The following is a 22,421-nucleotide window of genomic DNA, read 5'->3' as shown; positions in this document are numbered from 1 at the left end:
CATATATATGAAAAAGTAAGTTTTGGCTTTCGAAGCAAATCATGTCATTCCTAGTGTATGGTGGGAAAAGGATTGGAGGGTATAGGGGGTCTAGGAGAGATGCCTGGGAAATTTAAGGTTAGGGAGCAGTTACTGATTGGGGTGTGGGTTACAGGGACCCGGACCCAGATTCTTCTGTCACTGAGCCAACAAGAGGCCATTGAGAAGCACCTGGATTTTGACAGCCGTTGCGCCCTGCTGGCTCTGTTTGCACAGGCCACACTCTCTGAACACCCCATGTCTTTCGAGGGCATTCAGCTGCCACAGGTACTGTCAGGGGCATTGGGGGTGGAGCTGTGAAGATCTAGCAACCAGGCCTTTACACCTGTCCATAGAGGATGGTGTGGAGAGAGGGGCTAAAGCTGGGACAAAGTGGACATGGGCCAAAGACTGTGTCCTACAGGTCCCAGGACGGCTGCTCTTCTCCCTGGTGAAGCGCTATTTGCATGTCGCCTCCCTCCTGGATCAGCTGAATGACAGTGCTGCAGAACCAGGAGCCCAGAACAGCTCTGCTCCCGAGGAGTTGAGCAGGGAGAGGGGTCGGCTGGAGTTGGAATTCAGCATGGCCATGGGCACCCTGATCTCAGAGCTGGTGCAGGCCATGCGCTGGGACTGGGCCTCCAGCAGACAGGGGCCCTTGGCTCGGTCCTCCTGTTCCATCTTCCAGCCCCAGCTGGCAGATGCAGGCCTAGCGCTGCCACCCACCCAGGCCCAGTCCTCCCTCAGGAGGTCAAGGCGGTTTCGCCCTCGCTCTGAGTTCGCAAGTGGCAATACCTATGCCTTGTATGTGCGGGATACCCTGCAGCCAGGGATGCGCGTGCGGATGCTAGATGATTACGAGGAGATCAGTGCTGGGGACGAGGGCAAGTTCCAGCAGAGCAACAATGGCGTGCCCCCTGTGCAGGTGAGAGCCCGTGGCGGTGGGACCCTGATGGGGCCTCCGTGCAGGGGACTCTGGCAGGCCACCCAAGGAGAAAACTCCCAAGGGAATTGAAATGGTCAAAGAGGGGTCTATTGAGAAGGGGGCCATTTGGAAGGCTGGAAAAATCTGGGTTTAGAGGGCTCTGGGGTCAGGAAGACTCCCAGGAAGGTAACTGAGACAGTTAGGCTTTCCCAAAGGGCCAGGGAGTCAGGGTAGTGGAGGGCAGGAGGAAGTGTAGGTGAGAGGAGTGGCAGGGCCAGTGCCCGTAGGAGAAGGCTGTGTCCATGCTGTCCATGTGCCAGTGTTTTGGCCAGGGGTCACCTGAGGGCTGTGTGTCCTCGCCATGTGGCCACAGCCAGTCATTAAGTGAGCTTTCTGTTCCCCTTTCCTCCCTTTCCCCATGTTCTTCCAGGTGCTGTGGGAATCTACTGGCCGCACCTACTGGGTACACTGGCACATGCTGGAGATTCTGGGTTTTGAGGAAGACATCGAGGACATGGCGGAGGCTGATGAGTACCGGGGGGCAGTGGGCAGTGGAGCCCAGGGTGTAGGTGAGCCCAGAGGGTGAGCTGGAGTAAGCTTTGAGCACGGGAGCGGTGGTCTGGCTGGCTGGGCAGTGATCCTTGTGCCCGATGCCCCATTTCCACAGCCCTGCCCTCCTGGCGATGGAAGCCCATGGCAGAGCTCTATGCCGTGCCCTACGTGCTGCCTGAGGATGAGGACACGGAGGATAGCGAACACCTGACCCAGGCCGAGTGGTGGGAGCTCCTCTTCTTCATCAAGAAGCTGGATGGGCCTGACCACCAGGAGGTTCTGCAGATCCTCCAGGAGAACCTGGATGGGGAGGTAGACCCCGAAGCTGGGGGGCTCCACTGCACGGGCTGCACTGGGCTAGAGCATTTGGAGGGCTCCGGTGGGACATGGAGGTTGATAGTGGAAGGGGCTGCAGGGGAGGGTCTAAGTTCGGAGGAGTTGGCGAGTCGTCTGGGAGGAGCCAGCTGCCAGCCATGACAGGTTCAGGATGGAGAAGGCACATGCAGAGACCCCCACCCCTACCCCGTCCCCTGGGCCTCTGTGCTCATAGGGCTGCCCGCAGTGAGCTTTTCCCGATGGCAGGTTCTGGATGACGAGATCCTGGCTGAGCTGGCCGTGCCCATGGAGTTGGCCCAGGACCTGCTGCTGGCTCTGCCAGAGCGCCTCGACGACAGCGCTCTCAGGGACCTGCTCAGCTGCCGCGTCTACAGGAAATACGCGCCCGAGGCCCTGGCAGGGCAGCCGGCTTACCCATCCCTGCTGGACGCCCAGGCCCAGCCCCAGGAATCAGCGGATGCAGCCAGAGTGGAAGGTAGGGCACCAGACAGACAGTGGCCTCTAGGAGGGCCGGAGCCCCGGAGATGTCTGTGCTGAGTTCTGTGCGATTCTGTCCGGAAGAGATGGCACTCGAGGGAGAAGCTGAAACCTAAGAGATGAGCAACAAATCAGAGAAGCAGACACTGTGCTCCCTCCATAGAATGAAGGAGGATGTAAAGTTAGAAAACTGAGAGAGTTTAAAGCCTGAAAAAGCCCACCCTCCACATTTTTCCTAGTGTAGAGAAAAACTAAGTGTTAATGCTTTTAGATACAGGGACATGCACTGCTCTGTGGACGGGAAGCGCCTTTGCAATTGTAAGGATATAAAATATAAAATTTGTCATGAAGCTGTCATAAGTACATTATGAGGTGTTATGAGACCCTAAAACAGTGGTTCTCAACCTTCTGGCCCTTAAATACAGTTCCTCATGTTGTGACCCAACCATAAAATTATTTTCGTTGCTACTTCATAACTGTAATGTTGCTACTGTGATGAATCGTAATGTAAATATCTGATATGCAGGATGGTCTTAGGCGACCCCTGTGAAAGGGTCGTTTGACCGCCAAAGGGTCGTTTGACTGCCCTAAAACAAAGGGGACAAAGCAAATCAAAAACATTTTTAAAGAAGTTAGGAAACAAGATTGAGAGTTAGGAATTTGTCCTTTTTTGATCCTTCACATCACTAACCGTGGCCAACCCTTGTGACTTCCCTCGTCCTGTAGCAGAAGAACCCCCGACGCAGCAGTGCCCCCGCAGCCCCCTGCGGCATCTGGTGGAGGGTTATGGGCCAGCTGGGAAAATTGTCCTGGATCTGGAGCAAGCCCTCAGCTCAGAGGGGACCCAGGAGAGCGAGGTCAAGTCGCTGCTGCTGCTGCTGCGGCAGCAGCCCCAGCCCTTCCTGGTGCTGATGCAGAGCCTGGACACTCCAGCAGCCAACAGAGCCCTGCACCTGGCCGTTCTGAGGTGAGGCGGTGGTGATAGGTCGGGGGGGTCGGGGGGAGAGGGGTCTCTGAGACTCGCTGCATCTCTCTCCTCCCACCCCTGCTCCCCAGAATCCTGATGCGGCTGGTGGATTTCCCTGAGGCGCTGCTGCTCCCCTGGCACGAGGCCATGGACGCCTGCATGGCCTGCCTGCGGTCCCCAGACGCTGACCGAGAGGTACCCCTGCCATGCCCCGGGGGGATGCTGAAGGCAGGGGACGCAAGGCAGCCTGTGATGAGGCAGACCTCCTGGGTGGGGCTCTGAAGGGCACAGTGGAGCATTGTGCCCTTGGTTTGGGTTTGGTTTTAAAATTGAATTTTATTTCTTTAAGTACGTAATACATTCACACAATTCACAAATCAAAACGATATAATGAGATATATACTGAATTCTCACTCCCACCTGAATCCCTGTTTTCCATGGGCCCCTTATATATCCTCCCTGTGTTTCCTTATGCAAATATAAACCAACCCCAATGTGTGATCTTATTTGCCAGCTCCTCTTTTGCACAAAAGGGTATGTCCACATGACATTAAGAGCCTCAGTGGGTACAGGAGACAGAGGAGACCATCACATCCCAGAGTCCCCTGCCACAAAGACATCCTGGGCACAGAGGCTTGGGACGGGTCAGAGAACTAGGGTCCTGGTGGCAGTGGGTGTCTGCAGCATACACCTTGGCGGGGTAGACTCGCTGTGCGCACACACACTGGTCCCTCTTGGCCCCTCCCCGCCCACAGGTGTCTGCTTAGGGCCTGAGGATCGCAAAATGCAGCCCCACAGCTGGTTCTTGGGACAGTTGGGCCAGAAAAGAAACACGCTGTGGTGCTGTCTGCACCTCCTGCAAACATAATCAGGAGTGGAGAACGCCAGGGGCGCAGAGCACCTCCTGGCTTTTCCATTTCAGTTTGTCTTCGGTTCTCTCACTCCGCCCAGCCCTTGTGTCTTCCCCATCCCTGTCATTTTACTTCCTCACTCTGTCTTGTTCACGGCAGTAGCCCCAGCACCCAGCACCCAGTGGGTGTATAGTAACCACTACTGCAGATGCCCCTGTGGCCGGTGCCTTGTCCCCTTTATTCACTCCCCCCACCCACACCCCAGGTGCTCCAGGAACTGATCTTCTTCCTGCACCGCCTGGCCTCCGCGAGCAGGGACTATGCCGTGGTGCTGAATCAGCTGGGAGCCCGAGATGCCGTCTCCAAGGCCCTGGAGAAGCACCTGGGGAAGCTGGACCTGGCCCAGGAGCTGCGGGACATGGTGTTCAAGTGTGAGAAGCATGCCCACCTCTACAGGAAGCTCACCACCAACATCCTGGGAGGCTGTATCCAGGTCAGGGGGAAGGATGGGAAGCTTGTGGGTTCACAGATGGTAAGAATATGAAGCCTGAGCAGTGGAGGGGCGGGCGTGTTTCTGAAGTTGAGAGAGGCAGGTGAGTCTAGTAACCCTGGGGTTTTGTTCTCCACGCCTCTGCCCATGTGGACCTGCTCTGCCCGTGGCGCGGAGGAAGTCCCGTTGCTGCTGGGTCTTTCTCCATACGTGTTCCTGTTTCTCCGTGTTCCTCCCTCTCCTTGTGCCCCTTCTCTCCGATGTTCCGGCTGCAGATGGTGCTGGGTCAGATCGAAGACTACCGACGAACCCACCGACCCATCAACATCCCCTTCTTTGACGTGTTCCTCAGATATCTGTGCCAGGGTCCGTGCCTGTCCCCACGTCACTCGTGCCCCCATACCTACGTCTGTTTTCCCTCCACATCTACCGGCTGTGACCGCCACCCCCTCCCACCACCCCCAGGCTCCAGTGTGGAAGTGAAGGAGGACAAGTGCTGGGAGAAGGTGGAGGTGTCCTCCAACCCGCACCGGGCCAGCAGGCTGACGGACCGCAACCCCAAGACCTACTGGGAGTCCAACGGCAGCACCGGCTCCCACTCCATCACCGTGCACATGCGCCAGGGCGTCCTCATCAGGTCACAGGCTCCATGCATATGCTTGGCCACCCTACACTTGCTCACGATTTCCGTGTTTGTCTTGGGCGAAGCACCACCCCCGTGAACATGACCACAGGGTCCCCTTGGCTCTGTCTGCAAGGATATGACTGGTTCCAGTTCCAACTGGTTCCTCTTCCCTGCTCCCAGGCAGCTGACTCTGCTGGTGGCCGGCGAAGACTCGAGCTACATGCCGGCCAGGGTGGTGGTGTTCGGGGGCGACAGCGCCAGCTCTCTTAACACAGAACTCAACTCGGTAGGGACCCCTGTGCCATGAGACCAACCCTCACAGGACCAACCCTCCTGCCCAGGCTCCGAAATTCCTCTTTTTGCTTTGGGCCCCATAAAAAGGGGAGGCTTTTAACCCTGTGCCTACGTGATGGCAGCAGGCCCTGAACAGTGAGGGTGGCAGCAGCACCCTTGCATCAGGGCCTCCCATGTCCTGGCTGGAAGGGAGGGACACCACGAGGGACAGGAGCAGACTGTGCTCTCAGCACTCTCATCCACACATGAGTGACAGCTTCCGCCCCCCCCCCCCCCCCCAAGTCAACGTGATGCCCTCCGCCCGCCGGGTGGTCCTCCTGGAGAACCTGAACCGCTTCTGGCCCGTCATCCAGATCCGAATAAAGCGCTGCCAGCAGGTAGGGCCGGTGTGAGGTGTGGCTCCCGGGCACTGGGCTCTTGCCCTGCAGCTGTTGCAGATCTTGGACCCGAGCTCCAGCTGGGTGGTGGGCAGCTCCAGGAGCGAGGCCTGAGGGTGTGGCTGACGGCAGCCCATCCTGAGGAGACTGCGCACCAGGTGAAGCAGGCCCGTGCGCCTTGCAGGGCGGCATCGACACGCGCATTCGGGGCTTGGAGGTCCTGGGCCCCAAGCCCACGTTCTGGCCAGTGTTCCGGGAGCAGCTCTGTCGTCACACACGCCTCTTCTACATGGTTCGGGCGCAGGCCTGGAGTCAGGACATAGCGGAGGACCGCAAGCGCCTCCTGCACCTGAGTTCTAGGTGTGTGCGAGCATGTGTGTGCCTGTGTGTGCGAAAGGTGAGAGGTCACAGGTGGCCGCTGGGCGGGCTCCGTGGCGGGTGGGAGAGAGAGTTAATGTGCCTGGGGAGGGGATGGAGTGTTCTGTAGTCTGAGGAGGGAAGGAAAGAGTAAAGACAAGATTGCTCTGGTGCCCTGGGAATGGAATGTGCCAGTTAACCTGGGGGGGGGGCGTGCCAAGTACCCAGTGGGGATTTGGTCTGGGTGGACACTGGGGCCACTTAGGACACCTTCCTCCTTCCCCCTCATCCCCAGACTCAACGGGGCTCTGCGCCAGGAGCAGAATTTTGCTGATCGCTTCCTCCCTGACGACGAGGCCGCCCAGGCGCTGGGCAAGACCTGCTGGGAGGCCCTGGTCAGCCCCCTGGTGCAGAACATCACCTGCCCCGGTAACCATCCGACCCCTGACCCCTTTGCCATCCAGTGGTCGGCCCCACTCACCGGCCTCTTCATGCTCTACCCTAGAGCCACCGGTTTTTGCTCTTGTCCCTTTGGGGACCTGTGCGTGTGTTTGGAAACCCAGTGCCCCCCTTCTCACAGCCCAGGGCCACCTCCTTTCCCATGTCCCTCAGGTGCCAGCCGACCCCATAAGATCAGAAGGGGCCTTGCTCCCTCCCTCCCCCAGATCATTCTGTCCACTGCTCTTTCTCCACCCGCCAGTCCTGCAGCCTCCCCCACGGCCCTGCAGACATGCCCTGCCGTGGCTTCTTTTCTCTGCCTCCAGATGAGGACGGCGTCAGCCCCCTGGGCTGGCTGCTGGACCAGTACCTGCAGTGTCGGGAGGCGGCCCACAACCCTCAGAGCCGCGCGGCAGCTTTCTCCTCGCGGGTGCGCCGCCTCACGCACCTGCTGGTGCACGTGGAGCCCTGTGAGGTGCCCGCTGCGGCGGGGGCCCGTCGGCCCAGTGAGTACCGGAGGACTCAGGCGGGGGCTCGGTGGGGGCGTTGCCTGTGTGCCCCACTCATTCTACGGCTTTTGTCCCTCCACACCCTACCCCTCCCTGTGTGCTCAGCCTATTCCTCTTCCAAGTGTGTGTCACCCCACCAGGAGCATCATTTGGGGTGGCAGCATGTCAGGAAAGGCCCCCGGGCTCAGCCTTGAATGGGGACCCAGGAGCTGAAGGGCTGCCCTCCCTGTCTCCACAGACGGCAGAAACAGAAGCCACGACTGGGGCTCCTTGGCTACCCCGGGGCTTCCCAGCAGCATCGTGAAAAACCTGACCCGCTGCTGGCAGGCAGCGGTGGAGGAGCAGGTGGGCGGGGCGGGCGAGGCGAGGAGGGAGGGAGGGAGGTAGGACCTGCCATGGTGTGGGGTTGCCTCCTCATGCTGCTGCCCCTTCCCCACAGGTGAACAGTTTTCTGACCTCACACTGGCGGGATGATGACTTTGTGCCACGCTACTGTGAGCACTTTAATAATCTGCAGAAGTCCAGCTCCGAGCTGTTTGGGCCACGGGCAGCCTTCTTGCTGGCGCTGCAGAACGGCTGTGCTGGGGCCTTGCTGAAGCTCCCTTTTCTCCAAGCTGCCCACGTAAGCCTCCCACCTCACCTCTTCCCCAAACTCTCCCTTCCCCACCTCAGAAGGGCCCACCCTTCCATTCCCATTCAGTAAGCAGCATGCTTTGGGACATAACCATGTTGTTGTTTTGGCTTTTATGTATATATCCATGCTATCAAAAATTCAAAGAAAAGCCCTGGCCAGTGTGGCTCAGTTGTTTGGAGCGTCGTCCCATAGACTGAAAGGTTGAGGGTTCGATTCCCTGTCAGGGCACATACTTATGTTTCCAGTTTGATCCCTGTTCGAGGACCATAGGAGAGGCAACTAATCGATGTTTCTCTCTCACATTGATGTCTCTCTCTTCCTCCCTTTCTCTCTAAAATCAATAAACATATATTTTTTAATTCAAAGAAAAAAGCATAGTGACCTGCAGCATGCCATCCTAATATATCTTGATAAACTTTCTCCTATTTGAATGCATGATTTAACAGTTCACTCATGAGTACCTAAAATGCCGTATCCTGTTTTCCTTGATCGTTACAGCCTTTGCCAGTGTTGCTATTTGCACTCATTTCTTCTTTGTGCCTAAATTCCATCTAATGGATGTACTATAATTTACTCCCTCATTCGCATCATCCCATAAATATTTAACAAGCGCTTAAAATGTGCTAAGAGTTGAAGATAGACGAAGTCCATCCCCTCAAAAATTTACAGTCTTCTAGGAAAGACATGGAATTAAGCAGATGATAAGCTAAAATGGACAGGCTCTCTGGTAAGCAAGGAACGACGCAGTGGGAGCGTGAGGCAGCGGCTGCCTGAGTTGCTTTTGGTCGTTCTGTTTCATTAGTAATGCTGCAGCGTGACCATTTTTGTACATATAACTTATTTCCTCATATTAAATTACGTATGGTTGTTAGCCCTGGCCAGTATGGGCATATTCCCGTTCAGGGCACATGCCTGGGTTTCGGACTCATTACCCAGTAGGGGGCATGTAGGAGGCAGCCCATTGATATTTCGCTCTCACATCAATGTTTCTCTCTCTCCCTCTCCCTCTCATTAATACAATTGTTAATGACTTTATAAAAGTTTTATGGCCTAGCCAGCTTAGTGTTGAACATCAACCTGTGAACCAGGAGGTCACACTTTGATTCTCTATCAGGGCACATGCCTGGGTTGCCGGCTGAATCCCCAGTAGGGTGCGTGCAGGAGGCAATCGATCAATGATTCTCTCTCATCATTGATGTTTCTGTCTCTCTCCCTCTCCCTCTCTGAAATCAATAAAAACATGTTTTAAAAAAGTTTTATGAAAGTGTTGACCAATTTATGAAGCTTTGAGCCATTCGTATCTACTGCATCAGACCTCCTCACTGCTCCCACCCCCAGCCCACTCATGGTTTTCCTGTGCTCCTCCCACTGCCCAGGTGAGTGAGCAGTTTGCCCGGCACATTGACCAGCGGATCCAGGGCAGCCGGATTGGTGGGGCCCGGGGGATGGAGATGCTGGCGCACTTACAGCGATGCCTGGAAACCGTCCTGATTTTCTCTGGCCTGGAAATAGCCACCACCTTTGAGCATTACTACCAGTGAGTGTGGGCCTCGGGAGTGGGGGGGTGGGGGGGGCAGGCCGACAGAGGCCGGGGCAGCTTGTGGGTCTGGGAGCCTGGAGGCCTGGAGCAGGAGGCTGGGCCGTGCCGAGTGCCCACACTGAGGCCGGGCCTGGGCTGTGTGTGCTGCAGGCACTACATGGCGGACCGTCTCCTGAGCCTGGGCTCCAGCTGGCTGGAGGGGGCCGTGCTGGAGCAGATCGGTCCCTGCTTCCCCCACCGCCTCCCCCAGCAGATGCTGCGGACCCTGAGCACCTCTGAGGAGCTGCAGCGCCAGTTCCACGTCTACCAGCTCCAGCGGCTCGATCAGGAACTCCTGAAGCTGGAGGACACGGAGAAGAAAATACAGGTGGGTGCCAGGGGAGGGGGGAGCAGATGGGAGGCTCGGAAAGCAGAGAGGCATGGAGCAGACCGAGGAGGCCCCCCGGCTTCTGGGAACCTGTGTTCCTTCTTCTGGTGGCCAGGAGACCAGCGGCAAGGAGCACGTGGGAGAGCGCCAAGAGGAAGCCGAGGAAGCCGGGGCCGCAGCAGCCGCAGAGGTGACGGAAGAGGAGGAGGAGGAGAACGAAGACCTCTTCTATGAAGGGGCAATGCCGGAAGTGTCTGTGCTGGTCTTGTCACCACGCTGCTGGCCCACTGCCTCCATCTGCCACACGCTGAACCCCAAAACCTGCCTGCCCTCCTACCTGAGGGGCACTTTGAACCAATACTCCAACTTCTACAACAAGAGTGAGGAGCGGAGCAAAGGAAACGGGGGTGGGGGGGGCGGGGGGGAGGCTGGGAAGAGGCTGAGATGCTGGGGAAGAATTGGGGGTTGGGGCGGGCCCTGGGGTTGGGAGGCTTGATGGGGTAGACTTGAGACGAAAGGGCAGGAGCTTAGGTTTGGGGCAGGGGGTGGGGCTATTAGGCACTAGATCGCTAAACTATTGCCTTCTTAACATAGACCCCAGACTCTCTTTGTGGGTGGTGAGGAGGATGGAGGCAGGAGGCACTGAGGCCCCCAGAAAGGGCTCTCTCTCCCTCCGTGGTAGGTCAGTCACTGTACCCCAGCTCCCACTGGGCTGGGCAGTGACACCGGCGGGGGATGAGAATCAGACCTCCCTTCAGGGGGTCCCAGACTAACCAGGGAGACACGTCTTCTCTCTCAGGGGGACCCCAGTGATGAGAGCCCCTGCGCTTCCTCAGTTTGTGGTTCTGTCTCCCTAAAATATGGGGAACTCCTCGAAGGCGCTGACCAGAGCCTGCCTGGGACAGGGCTAGGCACGCGGTGGGCTCCCCGGTGCCTGAGGCTCCCCTGGGGGGAGCAGAGAAGGCTGAGCTCTGGAAGGCTCAGGCCAGGAACCTGTGTGCACACATGCTGGGCCACACGCTCTGCAATTAGCGGGGCCAAAGCTTAACCAGTGGTGTGCCCTCACCAGGTCAGAGCTACCCTGTCCTGGAGCAGGGCCCGCAGAGGCGGCTGCAGTGGACGTGGCTGGGCCGGGCCGAGGTGCAGTTTGGGGACCAGACCCTGCATGTGTCCACCGTGCAGATGTGGCTGCTGCTATATCTCAACGACCTGAAGGTGGTCCAGCTGTCTGCTCCTCCCTGCTCTCTCCCACCTCCTCTCTCCTCTTTTTCCCTAAACGTTGACTCCTGCCCTCCTTCCCTCCACCCTCTCCGCTCCACCCCGTGAGGAAGCCCTGAATGTCCCCCCCACTTCCCTAGGCGGTCTCCGTGGAGAACCTGCGGGCCCTCTCGGGGCTCCCTGCAGACACCCTGAATCAGGCCATTGGGCTTCTCACCTCCTCACGAGGCCCCCTGGACCTTCATGAGCAAAAGGACATCCCGGGAGGTGTGTGCTGGGGGCAGAGGGGCCTGGGCCGGGAGGCGTGTGCTGGGGGCAGAGGGGCCTGGGCCGGGAGGCGTGTGCCGGGGGCAGAGGGGCCTGGGCCGGGAGGCGTGTGCTGGGGGCAGAGGGGCCTGGGCCGGGAGGCGTGTGCTGGGGGCAGAGGGGCCTGGGCCGGGAGGCGTGTGCCGGGGGCAGAGGGGCCTGGGCCGGGAGGCGTGTGCCGAGGGCAGAGGGGCCTGGGCCGGGAGGCGTGTGCTGGGGGCAGAGGGGCCTGAGCAGGTCGGCCTGGTCGTGGGCCGCCTCCCGAGTGCCTAGTGCTCGTTGCAGGTGTGCTCAAGATTCGAGATGACAGCGAGGAGCCCAGGCCACGGAGGGGCAACGTGTGGCTCATCCCCCCGCAGACGTACCTGAAAGCTGAGGATGAAGAGGGCCGGAACCTGGAGAAGAGACGGAACCTTCTGAACTGCCTCATCGTCCGAATCCTCAAGGCCCACGGGGACGAGGGGCTGCACGTTGGCCAGCTTGTCTATCTGGTAGGCGGGTGGGCAGGGGTGATGGAGCATTGGGGTGGGGGGTGCCATCCACAGAGGGAGGTGAGCCCACGTTTGAAGCCTCTGGTTCCCTGTGGTCCTGGGAGGGTTGAGGTGGGGGTGCACCTGGTGCCCGTGGAGCTTGTTGCCCTGGCAGCTTGTGCTTGGAGTGGAAGCTAGACGTGGGAGAGCTGGTGTCTGACCTGTTGTCCCCCTCCCTTCTCCACACCAGGTGCTGGAAGCGTGGCAGAAGGGCCCCTGTCCGCCCAGGGCTTTGGTCAGCGGCCTGGGTAGGGGGTCTGCCTGCAGCAGCACTGATGTCCTCTCCTGCATCCTGCACCTCCTGGGCAAGGGCACGGTGAGACGCCGTGATGACCGGCCCCAGATGCTGTCCTACGCAGTCCCCGTGACGGTGATGGAGCCTCACACCGAGTCCCTGAACCCGGGCTCCTCAGGCCCCAACCCACCCCTCACCTTCCACACCCTGCAGATTCGATCTCGAGGTGTGCCCTATGCCTCCTGCACCGCCACCCAGAGCTTCTCCACCTTCCGGTAGCCCTGCAGATGGGACCAGGGCTAGGCAGGGCCCGGCTTCCTGCAGAAATAAAATGCAGGAGTTGGAGTACGTGGCCCGTGTGGTGACTGCTGGGGATCTGGCGGGCTTCGCTGGCTAGAAGGGAAGAAGAGTCCTCTGGTTCCGAGGCCGTCTCGTGCCGTCCAGGAGTCACTAGGGTGAGGGGACAGCGTGGGGAGAATCGTGCAGGGAGTCAGGTGTGACTTAGCAGCGGCCCCTCAGCAGGGGTAAGTGGACAGGGATGGATCGCCACCCCTTCTCAGAGGGTGCGTGGTCAGAAGTGCTTTCACTTGGCGGGCTGCAGGCTCAAGCCCATTTTTTTTTTAAAAAAATGTATTTTATTGATTTTTTACAGAGAGGAAGGGAGAGGGATAGAGAGTTAGAAACATCGATCAGCTGCCTCCCCGCACACCCGCTACTGGGGATGTGCCTGCAACCAAGTTACATGCCCTTGACCGGAATCGAACCTGGGACCCTTCAGTCCGCAGGCCGACGCTCTATCCACTGAGCCAAACCGGTTAGGACGGCTCAAGCCCATTTTGCCACACTCTGGACGGCATGTAATGGGCAGATTATCAAACAGGGCTCCATTTTCCTTGTGGAGTTGGCCCAGTCACCGTGGCATTCTCACAAGCACTGGATGTGGGAGCATTTGACACGGTAAAGATTTTGCCAAAGGCCACCACACCCAGCAGTGAGTGCCCCTTGCCTAGGTAAGGCCGGCAGAGTGAAGGTGAGGTGAAAGACCCTGGCAGGCACCCAGGGGCCTGAATGCCGGCCTGTCCAGATGCCTTAGGATCTGGGTTGGAAGCAGATGGAACTGCAGCCCCTGTGAATTCCTCGTCGCCACACAGAGCTGCCCACTGTCACCAAAGCTCGATCCCTGCCCTGTAGGCAGGCCTGTGCTGCTATGATTGCTGCCCTGGCACCACTCACACTGAGGGAGGGCAGGTGAGGCTACGGGACCCAGTGCCAGGGCTGGAGCTCTGCCTCTTGGCAGGGGCAGTAGGGGAGGAGGGAAGGAGTATCCCAGGCATCCAGAGGTCATGGTTCTTGCAGCCAAGAAGTGACTAGGAGAAAGCTTCAGAAGGAAGGAGGCGGTGAAGGGGTGAGTCAGGTGGTGAGAGAGGGCGCAGAGGCCAGACAGAGAGAACTGGGTGCCACCCAGGACTGAGATTTGGAATAGAATCTGCAAGGGAAAAAGAGGTCAGGGTTTGAGAGTCGGGGTGCCCAGGACGAGGCAACAAACCAGAGGGCCAACGGTGGACAAGGCGGGCCTGGCCTTGCCTTGCTCTGCAGTAGGGTGGCCCAAGGCGCTGTCGGTGGCCTGTAGGTCTGCCTACACACACCCCCACACACACAGGCTGGGGTTGCTGTGCCCCAAGGCACACTAGGGCTGCTGCAGCTTCTCACTGGGGAACCTCTCCACCTCTGAGCCAGAGATCATGGCCTACTCTCTTATTGGTCCAGGCCAGCCGTGGGCAAACTACGGCCCGTTTGAAATGAATAAAACTAAAAAAAAAAAAAAAGACCGTACCCTTTTATGTAATGATGTTTACTTTGAATTTATATTAGTTCACACAAACACTCCATCCATGCTTTTGTTCCGGCCCTCCGGTCCAGTTTAAGAACCCATTGTGGCCCTCGAGTCAAAAAGTTTGCCCACCCCTGGTCCAGGCCATGCCTGTGTGTGTGTGTGTGTGTAATCCTCATCAGAGGATATTTTCTCCAGTGATTTTTTTTTTTAAGAGAGAGCAGAAGGGAGCAAGGGGGAGAGAGAAACAGTGACTGGTTGCCTTTGACACACACCCCGACTGTCGGACTAGGGATTGAACCTGCAACCCAGGTATGTGCTCTTGACCGGGAATGGAACGGGAGACCCTTAGGTGTGCAGGCCGACGCTGTAACCACTGAGAACGATGCCAGGGCAGGCCATGCCCACAGCTTTTCACTCTTCTGCTCTTTATGAGCCTATTTTTCCCCCCCGGAGACCCAGAGCCCCTGGGCTGTAGTAGCCAGACCAGCATGCACTGCGTGTAGGGGACAAGGTGAGTCTTTCTCCCCCTCCACCCATGTTGCTGCTGCCTCCTTGGCTCCTGCGTGGGCTGAGCTCCACACCACACCACCAGCCTTCCTCACTGCACTCCTTCAACGCCTATTCATCCTCAGTCACCTGCCCCTCAGCCTCCCACAGGGGACCTACCTGCTCATCTGCAATGGACGAGTCTCCAGCAATTCTTAAGGGAAGGACACACCAGCTGTGGCCCCAAAACTGCATGTTCCTGTCTGCAGTCCAGCTCCTGTGTTGCCCACTGTCCTTAGCACACAATCTCACCCACCCCGACTTTGCCCACATTCAGCCATCCAGTGGGCAGTCTGAGGTTGCCCTTCTCACCAGCACCACCAAAGATCTGAGCCTCTTTGTCTGCCCTCAGGACTTTCCATCCCTAGAGGGCAAACCTTGGATGAAGTTTGCTACCCTGACCCCCTGTGAGACCGTCCCCACAGCCTCAGTTCCTTGTATCCCTACAGCTGGTTTGCACATTAAGGACCACATATTGATTCCATTTATATGAAATGTCCCAAAATAGAGACAAAGTGGTTTAGTGGTTTCCTAGAGCTGGGGGGACTGGGAAGAAATGGGAAGTGACTACTAGAGTGTATGGGGTTTCTTTTGGGGTTGTCGAAAGTGCTACAAAATTGTGGTGATGGCTGCATGATTCTGTGACTATACATTGTGTATTGTACATTTTATTTTTTTAACATATTTTTTAATTGATTTCAGAGAGGAAGGGAAAGAGAGATATAGATAGATAGATAGATAGATAGATAGATAGATAGATATCAATGATGAGAATCATTGATTGGCTGCCTCCTGCATGTCCTACACGGGATGGAGCCCACAACCCGGGCATGTACCCTGACCAGGAATCGAACCGTGACCTGGTTCACAGTTGATGCTCAACTACTGAGCCACACTGGCCAGGCAAATTGTACATTTTAAATAGGTAAAGTGTATGGTATATATGAATTCTACCTCAATAAATCTGTTACCAATGGGGGAGAAAAACACAGAACAAAAGAAAACCCCACCTAAACAAATCCATAGCTGAAGTTCAGAGCTGTCCATTGTCTCCTCTGCACCCTTGAAGGGAAAAGTCACAGTTTGAAGGCTTAGGGGCCAGTCCAGCCTGAAGTGGACATACGTTTTCTTGACCACCCTTCATCTGAACCCCCTTCTCATGCTGGAAACTCCCCACCATAAATCTAGATAGAAGATAGAGTCCACCTCCCACCATATAAGACCAGATACTTGCTTTCCCAGCAGCCCGGTGCAGCCATGTGACCAAGGCTTGGCTAATCCGATGCCTCTGCTGGGAATTGCTCTATCTAGAGCAAAGCAGGAGGGAAAGTGGGGAGTACCCTAGGTGGCTGCAATGACATCTTCACATCAGCACTCTGGTCCCAAGGTAGGACTTGGAGTGCTTTTAACTGCTCAGACCCCCCTCTGCACCCCACACACACTTTTTTGAGCTCCTCTCCAACCTTCTCAGTGTTTCTATGAGCCTAATAGTTAAATGGCCTTTTTCTGCTTTTATCAGCAAGAAGCTGTTCTTTGACTTTAAAGTAGCATTGACACGTGTCATCCGGGACTCTGCAGCACTAGATCCCTCACTCCCTCGGGGCAAGGCAAGCTATCCTGACAGCTACAGCCCTTCGCTTCCACCCAGTGGGAGTGGAGCATCGTAAGCTTCATCTTATATTTCTGTCATCAGAACAGCTTTCCCCCCATCCCAGAAGCATCCCGCAATAGACGTCCTAGTTTCTAATTCTGTCTCTCCCTTTTCTTTATAGCTGTTTTTTTTTTGTTAGTCTTTCTAATGTCTTACTGATTTCTTATGATTTAATATTTTTTTCAATCCTGCTTGGAATTTCCTGATTGTTAGCGTTTATAAACTTCAATTCTAGAAAATTCTCAGACTCTTTATTCACTCCTGGAACTCTGGTTATGTCACACCTTCTCACTCCATCTCCAGTGGTTTTCCAACCTCTTTGCCTTAGTTTCCATTTCTTTGTATCCCTGGGCTCCAGCTGTGTAACTTTCTCAGATCTACTTCAGGTTCATTCTCCTTTTAGGTGTCTAACTTGCTGCTTAACCATTAAGTTTCTCAATTCATATAGCGTATTTTTCTGTAGGGAGCGGCTATAGGTCTTGGATTGACCTATGGCAGGGCCACAAACAAGTTTCAGCTTGGAGGGCAGAGCTCTCCTAACATAATTAAGCTTGACCTTATAGTCCTCCCTAGTTCCTTCCTAGGTAGCTAATGTGCTGTGGGAGGTGCAGCAAGTGCTACCAAAACAAGGTGAAACTCACAAGAACATTGTAAACATGTTGAGCACTTCCCTTGTTTTGCTTTGTGGACTCTTGACTATAAAATAAAGCTTCGGCTCGGCTTGCAGGCCATGGAGCTGTCTCTTCATCAGAGAAGCAGCATCCCATGCCCCAGATGTATTCTTTTTTTTTTTAATTGATTTTTTTACAGATAGGAAGGGAGAGGGATAGAGTTAGAAACATCGATCAGCTGCCTCCTGCACACTCCCTACTGGGGATGTGCCTGCAACCAAGGTACATGCCCTTGATCAGAATCGAACCTGGGACCCTTCAGTCCGCAGGCTGACACTCTATCCACTGAGCCAAACCGGTTAGGGCCCAGCTGTATTCTCTTGTCTGTCTTCAATCCTTCACCGCCCCTCCTCAGGCTCACCGAACCTGCCCGTGCTGGACGCGGCACATTTTTCATTTTGAAGTTTTACTTTAATCAAACCAATTTGGTCCTTTCTTATAGTCTTTTCATTAGTCATACTTTTTCTTTAAACATTTAAAGACATTTTATATTTTGTATTTTTTACTTTCAACTTCTGTCTTTGCTGTTCAGATTCTGTTACCTATTGTTCCTAATGTTTCCTCTTGCTGGTGGTGGTTTCTTTCCTTGTGTGCTGGTGTTTCATAGTGAACACACAGTCCTTGAGATTTTATGTGAAGGAATTCCTGCAGGCCTGGGTTTCCAGTACAGTCCTAAGAGAGAACTGCATTTGCTCCTGCTGGGTGCCTGGAAGCACTACCAACCCCAGACCACTCTGAATGACCAGGTTGAAGATTTTTCCAGCCCAAATGTGTAGTATGAATTCTAGACCCAAACAGTATTGGGAGCCAGCTGTGCTGACATTACTGGGAATGCAATTTTTGTCCCCATCTCCTACCTCCCCTTGCATCCAAAACAAAAGCTAAGTAGGCGAGTTGTGGGATTGGTTCACTCTCAGATCTGCTTTTGGGGCTCTGATCTGACTTCCCACTTTGTAGGAGCCTTAGATTTTGGCCCCTAAGATAGTAATTCTAGCCACCCTCCCCCCCCCCACACACACACACAAAGCAGATGAGCGACAAGAATGTTTATTAACTGGCTTCTACATAAAGTCCCAGTCCTGGAAGCTGTCAACAGACTCCATGGCCTTCACTAACCTAAGGTCACTGACCCTTTTTTTCCTCTGTCAGAATTATTGATTTCACAGGGGTTGGGAATGTTCAGCCTGCGGGCCACATAAGGCCCATGGCATCACTTGGTCTGGCCCTGCCAAGGCATTAGGGGTGAGTTAATTAAAAGTTTGATCAAATATGGCCGATAATTTTTAAACTGGTAATATTGTATGGCCCATGAATGATGTTATAAATATACAAATGGCCTTTGGCAGAAAAAAGGTTCTCATCCCTGGTTTAAGGCAAGGATGGGAGGACACGAGTACATGATGAACCAGATCCAAGCAGAGGAGTGTGGCATGGCGAAGGCTGAGCTGTTCCTGTCCATCCCTGGGGCAGCCCAAGAACCCTTTAGTCATCACTGAGCCAATCTAGTTCAAGGGCAGCTGTGATCCTTGTCCTTGAAGGGGAAAGATCCAGAACAGGCCAAGCCCCAGTCTGTCCCCACAGACACAGTTCTCACTGGGGCAGTGGCAGAGCTGAGGTCAGTTCCTATTAGTCCTTATTCAAAGGGAGATGTCGCCTGTCTTTGCCTGCGTTTCGGCGCCTTTTTCGACTCAAGAAGCTGTCTAGCTTCTTGCTGCGTTTCAGCTCCTTGAACTTCTCAGCTAGGACCAGCTGGCGCTGTTCAGCTAGAGGATCGGGAGAAAGCAAGCTGGTAAGCAAAAGCAGAAGCACCACCCTCTCCCTGTTCCCCAGCCAATAATTCTCAACCACTGTGCTGGGAAACATGACTTAAGGGTTCATGGTGTGTGCAAGCAGGCTGTCTTTTTCTATGATTCCTTCTTTCACAACTCAACTACTGTGAGCTTCTATGTGCCCAGTCCAGCATATGTGGGGAGTACAACAGAGATACAAGCGACACCCTGCCCTGGCCACGTAGCTCAGGTGGTTACATGGTCATTCAGATATGCCAAGGTTGTGGGTTTGATCCCTGGTAAGGGCACATACAAGAAACAAGCAATGAATGCATAAATAAATGGAACAACAAATTGATGTTTCTTTCTCCTCCCACTCCTCTCTCTCTGAAAAATCAAAAAACAAAAACAAAAAACCATACGGTGTCATATCATTAAAAACAAAATAAATAAAAGCAACACCCCCTGCCGATAATCTAATTAGGGAAATAAGAATGGGCACCTCCTCCCCACAGTATTTCTACTCTCCTCCTAATTTACCATGGGATCCAGCACTCATGCCTCCTTTAGGGCCTGCGACCCCCCACCCCTGTACCTAGCCTGTAACAGCTGAGCCCACTCACATTTCTTCAGGAAGTACGGACGATGGCCCTGCTGGGCCTGCGCCCGCCGCTCCTGCTTCAGAGCCAGGCGCAGCTCCTGCTGCCGCTTCCGTTCCTGCTGTGCCATTTCTTGCTGCTCCTGAGGAGCAAAAATGAGATGGGTGTGAGGGACTGTGATTTACCCCCTGCCTTGAACTACTTTCACCCCCACCCACGATCTGACTCACTCACCATTCGCTGAAGCAGCTGCTGCAGCTTCTCATGCTTCTCCCCTGAACGGTGCTTCTTCAACTGCTTTTTCACAAGCTCCACAGAGGGAAATGATTTGATGGTTAGCATGCTGAAAATGTTAGCTGCAATTCTGTGCCAGGCATTACTCTAAAACAGTGGTTCTCAACCTTCTGGCCCTTTAAATACAGTTCCTCATGTTGTGACCCAACCATAAAATTATTTTCGTTGCTACTTCATAACTGTCATGTTGCTACTGTTATGAATCGTCATGTAAATATCTGATATGCAGGATGGTCTTGGGCGACCCCTGTGAAAGGGTCGTTCGACCGCCAAAGGGGTCGCGACCCACAGGTTGAGAACCGCTGCTCTAAGAGGTTCGAATGTTAACTCAGTAACACTATGAGATAGGAGTTATTAGTTCTTTTTATGATTAGAAAACTGAAGCAAAGCCAAGTTGAATAACTTGCCAATGGTAAGCTAGTAAACTGATGAGCCAGGATTTGAATATAAGCACCAAATTAGGGAGAATTAAATCTGCCCATCACTACGTTCCCAGTTCCCTCTGCCTGACTCAAACCTGTGCCCTAGTTTCCCAACCCCGGACACCAGTGACGCAGCCGCATGCAGCACACCTCTTTCTCTTTGGCTCGGATGTCGTTCAGGAATTGATAGGTTTTGTCAAACACTTCAGGATTATATTCCCCTGACAAATCGTCAAAGCGGGGGTCCCGGGCTACCTTTGGAGAGAACGGAGAGAATATGAAAATACAGTTCAGTCTCCTTTCACAAGAAAGCACTTCCCTGCCTCTTTCTCACCTTCTTACTGATGGGGACAACTTGACGCAAAAATGGCACCCGGACCTTGGCTGACATTTCCAGAGGCCTACGGAGAAATTACAGGACAGGTCCAGGGGACTCGTCTTGGCCAAAGGCCTCCCCCCTGCCACTTAAGACAGCAGACACCGACTCAGGTCCCAGACATCCTCCAACTCCTGGGGCAGGCCTTGCACCTCACCTGTGCTTATCTGCAACACAGGCATTTTGGACAGGGGGTCTAGAGCCTTGCTTCTTAGTGCTGCTTCCAGCTACCAATTGTTTGTATGTCTTAGTCCCCACTTGGCTCTGCAATTCCAACAGCTCCTCAAAGGACATGTGAGATGTGTCTGCAGAAGGAGGTGAAGATAGGGGACACACACAATTGAGCTCAGCATTTCCCGCTGCTGGAAAGACATCATTCCATTCTCATTCTTAAGGTAACTGATCCTTTCCAATACCCCATCCAACCAATCCCTACAGATCCTGGGCAGCACAGGCTGTCATGGTGCTGTCATCTAAGTTCCCAACGGTTCCAGCTACCTTGGGGCCTCACCTTGCTAAGGAAGGTGTATATGTAAGGCCAGTGGTGGACCAAGTCACAGTCCCTTCCTTTTCACCCTCTTTTAAATTATTCCTTCACAGGTTTCCCTAGAAGGGCCTGTCTCCCTTGCTGTTACTGTTGCCAATGTTCTGGTTCATCCTCTCAGCACCTCACCCGAATCAGTGCTCTATTCTCCTAACTGGTCTCCCAACCTCCAGTCTTACTCCTCTCAAAGTTATGTTCCCCACTTCAATTTGAGAGAGACATCTAAAATGTAACTCTGGCCCTGGCCGGTTTGGCTCAGTGGATAGAGCGTTGGCCTTCGGACTGAAGGGTCCTGGGTTCGGTCCCGGCCAAGGGCACGTGCCAGGGTTGCAGGCTCGATCCCCAGTGTGGGGCGTGCGGGAGGCAGCTGATCAATGATTCTCTCTCATCATTGATGTTTCTATCTCTCTCCCTTTCCCTTCCTCTCTGAAATCAATAAAGAAATATATTTAAAAAAAAAACAAAAAATAAATAAAATGTAACTCTGCTCTTATCACTCCAACCTCATTACCTACTCCCACATAGACTTCAGATCATGTCACTCCAGAACTCAAAACTCCCCAGTGCCTCCCATCTTTGCTCAGCGTCAAGGTGGCTGGAAGCCCCAGGAGACCTAGCCCCCAGGTTGCATCTAATCTCATTTCCTACCAATCTCTTCCTTCCACTCCTCTCGTCAACTGGCCTCCTAGCAGTCCCTGAGCAGGAAGGTGTTCTCTGCACTTGATGCTGCCCCTGCTTGGAGCACTTTCTTCAGATACATTTCTTACTTCTCCGGCACCTCCTTCAACCAGGGCTCAAATGTCACCTACTCAGTGAGGTCTCCTCTGATTACTTATAATTGCAACCCCTCCCCTGCTTTCTCTCCATAACCTTGTCACCTCTTTGGAAAACTGAGATGTAATTCACATGCCATAAAATTCACCCGTTTACAATATACAATTCTGCTTTGCTGCCTTTTAATAGATTAATTCACGTGTCCTTTTTTTTTTAACAGCCCTTTCTAAATGGTAAGTTCCACGAGGACAGTTTTGGGCTGCTTTATTCACTATTGCATCTCCAGCATCTAGAACTGTGCGTGCATACAGATACTCAATAAATGTTTGCCAAATTTCTTTATATATATAAATTGATTTCAGAGAGGAAGGGAGAGGGAGCGAGAGATAGAAACAAATGATGAGAATCATTGATCGGCTGCCTCCTGCACGCCCCCTACTAGGAGTGGAGCCGGCCACCAGGCACCTGCTCTTGACTGGAATCGAACCGGGACCCTTCAGTCCGCAGGCCGACGCTGTCCTCTGAGCCAAACCCGCCGGGGCTGCCCAATCTCCTTAATCTTGACCTACTGAACCCTTCCTCAGCCCCCCCAGCCCTGGCCTCGGCGCACTCCCACAGGCGTCTCAGCCCCGGGGAAATCTCATCCTCCTGGGAAACCGCTCAGGATGTCCCAGCCCAGGACGCACCCCCTCCCCACTTCCCACGGCGCCGCGGGCGCTCCGCGCTGGCTTTTGGAAGAACTTCGCAGGCTCTCGGGACCTGCGCTCCTCCCGCCCCGCGGCCTCCCCCTTCCGCGGGTCCCGGCCCCCGCCGTCCTCCCGCCCCGGCCCACCGGCCTCCCCCTCCCGAGGGAGACCAGATACCGACTTAGTGTTCTTGGCGACCTATTCGCTTC

General features: G+C 54.7%; 2 protein-coding genes across 4 annotated transcripts in view; one reads left to right on the top strand and one right to left on the bottom strand.

The window, feature by feature from the left end:
• The window catches only part of CUL7 (cullin 7), a 14,758-nt gene extending 2,364 nt beyond the window's left edge, over window positions 1–12,394 (top strand). For 2 of the 3 annotated variants that reach the window (XM_014465976.2, XM_014465977.2), the window contains exons 3-26: window positions 155–306; window positions 443–943; window positions 1,374–1,512; window positions 1,611–1,807; window positions 2,078–2,306; window positions 3,035–3,275; window positions 3,365–3,470; window positions 4,392–4,619; window positions 4,892–4,982; window positions 5,082–5,253; window positions 5,422–5,527; window positions 5,817–5,912; window positions 6,097–6,272; window positions 6,565–6,698; window positions 7,034–7,213; window positions 7,455–7,561; window positions 7,656–7,838; window positions 9,227–9,387; window positions 9,541–9,757; window positions 9,873–10,137; window positions 10,827–10,972; window positions 11,116–11,242; window positions 11,567–11,772; window positions 12,002–12,394. In XM_014465976.2, the coding sequence (XP_014321462.1) occupies window positions 155–306; window positions 443–943; window positions 1,374–1,512; window positions 1,611–1,807; window positions 2,078–2,306; window positions 3,035–3,275; window positions 3,365–3,470; window positions 4,392–4,619; window positions 4,892–4,982; window positions 5,082–5,253; window positions 5,422–5,527; window positions 5,817–5,912; window positions 6,097–6,272; window positions 6,565–6,698; window positions 7,034–7,213; window positions 7,455–7,561; window positions 7,656–7,838; window positions 9,227–9,387; window positions 9,541–9,757; window positions 9,873–10,137; window positions 10,827–10,972; window positions 11,116–11,242; window positions 11,567–11,772; window positions 12,002–12,325 (4,484 nt within the window). In that variant the 3' untranslated portion in view covers window positions 12,326–12,394. The remainder of the gene's footprint in view (window positions 1–154; window positions 307–442; window positions 944–1,373; window positions 1,513–1,610; window positions 1,808–2,077; window positions 2,307–3,034; window positions 3,276–3,364; window positions 3,471–4,391; window positions 4,620–4,891; window positions 4,983–5,081; window positions 5,254–5,421; window positions 5,528–5,816; window positions 5,913–6,096; window positions 6,273–6,564; window positions 6,699–7,033; window positions 7,214–7,454; window positions 7,562–7,655; window positions 7,839–9,226; window positions 9,388–9,540; window positions 9,758–9,872; window positions 10,138–10,826; window positions 10,973–11,115; window positions 11,243–11,566; window positions 11,773–12,001) is intronic. The other variant, XM_023764110.1, reaches the window with a different exon arrangement.
• Window positions 12,395–17,779: 5,385 nt separating this feature from the next.
• On the bottom strand, window positions 17,780–21,052 carry RRP36 (ribosomal RNA processing 36). Its single transcript, XM_014465972.2, has 6 exons — window positions 20,366–21,052; window positions 20,167–20,233; window positions 19,983–20,087; window positions 19,351–19,425; window positions 19,141–19,258; window positions 17,780–18,511 (listed from the first exon to the last, which is right to left on the bottom strand). Exons 1-6 carry the CDS (start codon window positions 20,500–20,502, stop codon window positions 18,375–18,377), a joined length of 639 nt encoding a protein of 212 aa, XP_014321458.1. The 5' UTR covers window positions 20,503–21,052; the 3' UTR covers window positions 17,780–18,374.
• Between the last annotated feature and the right edge of the window lie 1,369 nt (window positions 21,053–22,421).

The sequence above is a fragment of the Myotis lucifugus genome, unplaced genomic scaffold (assembly GCF_000147115.1).
Source record: "Myotis lucifugus unplaced genomic scaffold, Myoluc2.0 scaffold_318, whole genome shotgun sequence".
NCBI classification, from domain to species: Eukaryota; Metazoa; Chordata; class Mammalia; order Chiroptera; family Vespertilionidae; genus Myotis; species Myotis lucifugus.
The sequence above is the reverse complement of the archived record's forward strand: the minus strand, read 5'-3'. Positions and strand labels throughout refer to the sequence as shown.

What these genes read in the sequence shown, in the direction of transcription:
- RRP36 (XM_014465972.2), bottom strand. Translation starts at nt 20,502, where the DNA reads ATGTCCTTTGAGGAGCTGTTGGAATTGCAGAGCCAAGTGGGGACTAAG. An exon ending in AGCAGCTGCTTCAGCGAATG is followed by an intron (nt 19,259 to 19,350) that starts GTGAGTGAGTCA and finishes TTTGCTCCTCAG; the next exon opens with GAGCAGCAAGAAATGGCACA. An exon ending in TCCGTACTTCCTGAAGAAAT is followed by an intron (nt 18,512 to 19,140) that starts GTGAGTGGGCTC and finishes CCGATCCTCTAG; the next exon opens with CTGAACAGCGCCAGCTGGTC.